Below are 2,385 nucleotides of genomic sequence, written 5' to 3'. Positions count from 1 at the left end.
TTTCGGGGGGATCTTGGGGTGTTCTTGGGGGGGTTCTCGGGGGGGCCTCGGGGGGCCTTCGGGGGGCCTCGGGCGATGTGGCTCATCTCTCGGCCGATCTCCGCGCCTCGTCGAGCGGGCCGGGGTACTCTGCGAGGAGGGAGGCGTCCTCCGCCGCCGCGAGGGGAGGGAGCCGGAGCTCACCGTCTGCGAGCCAGCTCTCCAGGTCCGACGCGACGCCCTCCTCAGCCGGGAGCGGCGGCGCGGGCGCGGCGGCGGCCGGCGGGGGCGCGGCGGCCACGGGGAGGGCGGGCGCGGCGGCGAAGGGAGGAGCGGGCGCGGCGGGCGCGGCGGGCGCGGCTGGTGCGGCTGGAGGGGCGGGAGGGGCGGGAGGTGCAGCGGCGGTCGCGAGGAGCGGCACGTTGGGCGGGCTGCCTCCAAGGAAGGAGGCGACGAGGGAGTCGCTATCGTCCGAGGCCTGCAGGAAGGTTCAGAGAGGGTTCAGAGAAGGTTCAGAGAAGGACCCGCCACGACAGAGCCTGCGTGCTGCATACGCCGACATGAGGGCGGGAAGACGGGGTCTTGTGCAGCGTGTTCAGGAGCACCGCGTGAAGACGACGGGTGGGAGTACAGTGGGAGTACAGTGAGATTACAGCGGAAGGCAGCGGAAGGCAGCGGAGCACGTGTTCTCTCGAGTGCTGGTTGGGGTACAGGAATACGTAGTCAAGCATCTAGGGTCCGAAGCCGGCGCGGAGACGACTTGGCCGGCGGACGGCTCCGGCGCGCCCCCGGCCTGCGCGCTGTCTGCGGCCGGCGGCGCCTCGCCGAACGACAGCGAGTCGGCGGCCGGAGGCTCGTCGAAAGGAAGGGGTGCCTCGGGCGGCGGGTGAGGCGCCGGCTCCGGCTCGGCCTGCTGGGCGGGCTCGGCTTGCTGCGGCTCGGCCTCGGGCTGTGCCGCGCCGGGCGGCGGCTCCCAGGAGGACTCGCCCGTCAGCGTGTTGTACCAGTACGCCTCCCCCTCTGCCGTGGTCTCCTGCACCCACTCCCCCTGCGGCGCCTCGCCCTCCGCCGCGTACCCCTCCTGCGGGTACTCGCCGCTGCCCGCGTACCCCTCCTGCGGGTACCCCTCCTGCGGGTACCCCTCCGCTGCGTACTCCGCCTCCTGCGGGTACCCCTCCTGCGGGTACCCCTCCTGCGGGTACCCCTCCTGCGGGTACCCCTCCTGCGGGTACCCCTCCTGCGGGTACCCCTCCTGCGGGTACCCCTCCTGCGGGTACCCCTCCTGCGGGTACCCCTCCGCCGCGTACCCCTCCTGCGCGCCGCCGTGCCCGTTCTCGCCCGGCGCGTGGAAGAGGCCTACAGGAAGGTTCAGAGAAGGCTCAGAGAAGGTTCAGGGAAGGTTCTCGCCCGGCGCGGGGAAGAGGCCGTCAGACTCCGCCAGCTCCTCTGCAGGGGCCGCCTGCAGACGCGGCGTGGGCGTGTCGCGGGCGTGTCAGCGGGCGGATGTCACGTGCCGAGGGCGGCGGCGGTGCACGTAGAGTGGCGGTGGCGGTGGCGGGTGGCGGTGGCGGTGGCGGTGGCGGTCTCGGAAGTGTCTCGGAACTGTCTGCTGCCTCGTCCTCGTCAGGGGGCGTCCAACGCGACTCGCCCGTCACGTAGTTGAACCAGTACGTGTGCCCGTCGGGCGTCTGGTCCGTCCCCCACTCGCCCGCCTCGTCGGTCGCACCAACCTGCTCCTCCCCCTCCCCCCTCTCGCCTTCGCCGGCAGGGGACAGGCCAGGCTGGTGGCCGGGCTGGCCAAGGCCGGGCTGGCCAAGCCCTGAGTAGTCGGACGGCCAGCCTGAGCCGGAGGAGACGTCTGCGCCGGGCTCCTGTCCCTCGAAGAGAGAGGACACGCCCAGCGGGGACTCCTTGGCAGCCTCCGCCGCCGCAGCCTCCGCCGCCGCAGCCTCCGCCGCCGCAGCCTCGGCAGCAGCCGCCTCGGCAGCAGCCGCCTCGGCAGCAGCCGCCTCGGCAGCAGCCGCCTCGGCAGCAGCCGCCTCGGCCGCCGCCGCTTCGGCCTGGCGTGCAGCCTCCGCCTCTGCAGCGGCAGCTGCCGCCGCCTCCTCGGCTTCCCGCCGCGCCTCCTCCTCCGCGGCCGCTGCAGCCGCCAGGCGGGCAGCCTCCGCCTCCGCCTCGGCAGCAGCAGCAGCGGCGGCGGCGGCGGCGGCGGCGGCCTCGGCCGCCGCCTCCTCTTCCGCCCAGCGCGCCTCCTCGGCCGCCGCCTCCTCCTCCGCCGCCTGGCGCTCCGCCGCCTCGCGAGCCGCCTTTGCCGCGGCCTCTTCCGCAGCCGCGTGCCCGTTGCTGCCCGCGGACGCTGCCTCCTGGCTTGCATCAAAGAGGCTGCTCGCGCCAAAGCTGGCCTCG

The 2,385-nt window shown here is 74.5% G+C and overlaps 1 protein-coding gene across 1 annotated transcript; it reads right to left on the bottom strand.

Moving 5' to 3' along the window:
• Nucleotides 1-1,051: 1,051 nt before the first annotated feature.
• EMIHUDRAFT_48495 (hypothetical protein) lies at nt 1,052-1,273 on the bottom strand (the record flags this gene model as incomplete). Its single annotated transcript, XM_005773592.1, has 1 exon — nt 1,052-1,273. A coding segment is annotated over one exon (222 nt), but the record flags the coding sequence as incomplete, so codon positions are not given.
• Nucleotides 1,274-2,385: the final 1,112 nt, after the last annotated feature.

The sequence above is a fragment of the Emiliania huxleyi genome (assembly GCF_000372725.1).
Source record: "Emiliania huxleyi CCMP1516 unplaced genomic scaffold EMIHUscaffold_333, whole genome shotgun sequence".
Classification (NCBI taxonomy): domain Eukaryota; phylum Haptophyta; order Isochrysidales; family Noelaerhabdaceae; genus Emiliania; species Emiliania huxleyi.
This window is presented reverse-complemented; position numbering and strand designations above follow the sequence as displayed.